Below are 1619 nucleotides of genomic sequence, written 5' to 3'. Positions count from 1 at the left end.
GAGGGGGGGGGGGGTCAACAAAAGTGAGGATGTAGAATTGTTTAAAATACTTCATTTTGAAATTAATAAATTAAACCTTAAATAATATGAAACTATAAGCTACACTCTGATACTAATTTTATTTACTACGTTGGTAATAAGGTTGTTTAATTAAATTTTGAATGTAACTCTGTGAAACATTGTGAATACACAGAAGATCCAGGTCTTTATTTAAAGAGTGAACCTCCATTCACTGCAATAAGCTTTAAAAATTGAAATATTTAGTTTTTTTAAAGCATTAGATTCATATGAATTACACATCACAACACTCAACATTAATCTGAGTTTAATGTGTGAAAAAACTATAATACTATCATATCACACCTTAGATTATTTTGACAACAATTATATTTTTTATTTTCTTGAAAGTTTTATATACATTGTACACACAGATATGATCAAGGAGAGGAAAAAATAATTCATACGTAATCATTAAATCACTATATGGAGTTTTAATTACTTTATAATTATATTAGGGTTGATATTGAAGTTATAAACATGACATGTTTTAGTTCATATCCTATAATAATAACAGAATGGACAAAAAATGTAAAGTAATATTGCACATAAACATAAATCTTACAAAATATAAGAACAGGGATTTAATATTAACTTGCCTGTAAATTCTCCATCAATACTAAGAAAAGATGCTTCTTGAATAGCAGCCTCAACAACAGACAGAGCTTCCTTGAAATCTGTGTAATAGAAATTAGAAGTTCGCACATTATTACATTACACAATAAGCAGTAAAACATTAACAATCGTTCTATAGAAAATAACAACAAGAAAATACGAAAACCACATTTGGTTTAAAACAGGTTCGTTTATAATATGTATAATTTATATGTGATCTATCCACATAAATATGTGTATTTGTGGGTTCTTCCACTGTACCAGTATTGAGTTTCTGTCAGGTAACTTTTGAAATTACTGTACATTTTGCAACTACAGTGTACTACAAATTGAAACTTAAGTATTTATTTCAACGTTCAACAAATTTTAAAATTTCTTACTTTTTTTGGTTATTTCCATGATTATTAAATTTTCATTACACTCATCAAACCTATGCTAATTCCTATTCGTAATCTACTCGTTGAACTCTGTTTTATAATTACAGTCTAACCAAGACGTTAAGTAGATAGTACAAAAAAAGAAAAAAAACACGTTGGATCTAAGCCTAATTCTTAGATTACGACTAGCTATAGCCAGCAGTTTATATCGTTGCTAATACGGTAATACTAACACACTCTTCTTCGTAATTTAACTTAGTTTGAACCAGGTAAACTGAGGCGCTCTACGAACGAGCTAGAGCAAAATTTAAAACGTGAAACAGCCTAAAATTTATTATTAAATATATTCATATGTGGCGGAACACTCACTACAAAAACTCTGAGAATGATGAAGTTTACTTGTAAGAGAGAGATTAAAATATGTATGGAAAAAATTGTGTTTTAGAAAAAAGAAATCTTCGCAATTTGAGAATTTGCGATCATACGAAAAAAGCATGTGTGTACCGCACATAATTGTAGTTTCAAAAGTAATCACATCTAAAATTATGATATAAATATATTTGAAATGCC

At 28.3% G+C, this 1619-nt stretch overlaps 1 protein-coding gene across 1 annotated transcript in view; it reads right to left on the bottom strand.

The window, feature by feature from the left end:
* The window catches only part of LOC106460978 (poly(A)-specific ribonuclease PARN-like), a 43890-nt gene extending 42517 nt beyond the window's left edge, over nt 1-1373 (bottom strand). Inside the window, exons 1-2 of the mRNA XM_022387765.1 lie at nt 1053-1373; nt 657-734 (exon numbers count right to left, since the gene is read on the bottom strand). Coding sequence (XP_022243473.1) covers nt 657-734; nt 1053-1071 — 97 coding nt within the window. The 5' untranslated portion in view covers nt 1072-1373. The remainder of the gene's footprint in view (nt 1-656; nt 735-1052) is intronic.
* Nucleotides 1374-1619: the final 246 nt, after the last annotated feature.

The sequence above is a fragment of the Limulus polyphemus genome, unplaced genomic scaffold, assembly GCF_000517525.1.
Source record: "Limulus polyphemus unplaced genomic scaffold, Limulus_polyphemus-2.1.2 Scaffold873, whole genome shotgun sequence".
In the NCBI taxonomy this organism is placed as follows: Eukaryota; Metazoa; Arthropoda; class Merostomata; order Xiphosura; family Limulidae; genus Limulus; species Limulus polyphemus.
This window is presented reverse-complemented; position numbering and strand designations above follow the sequence as displayed.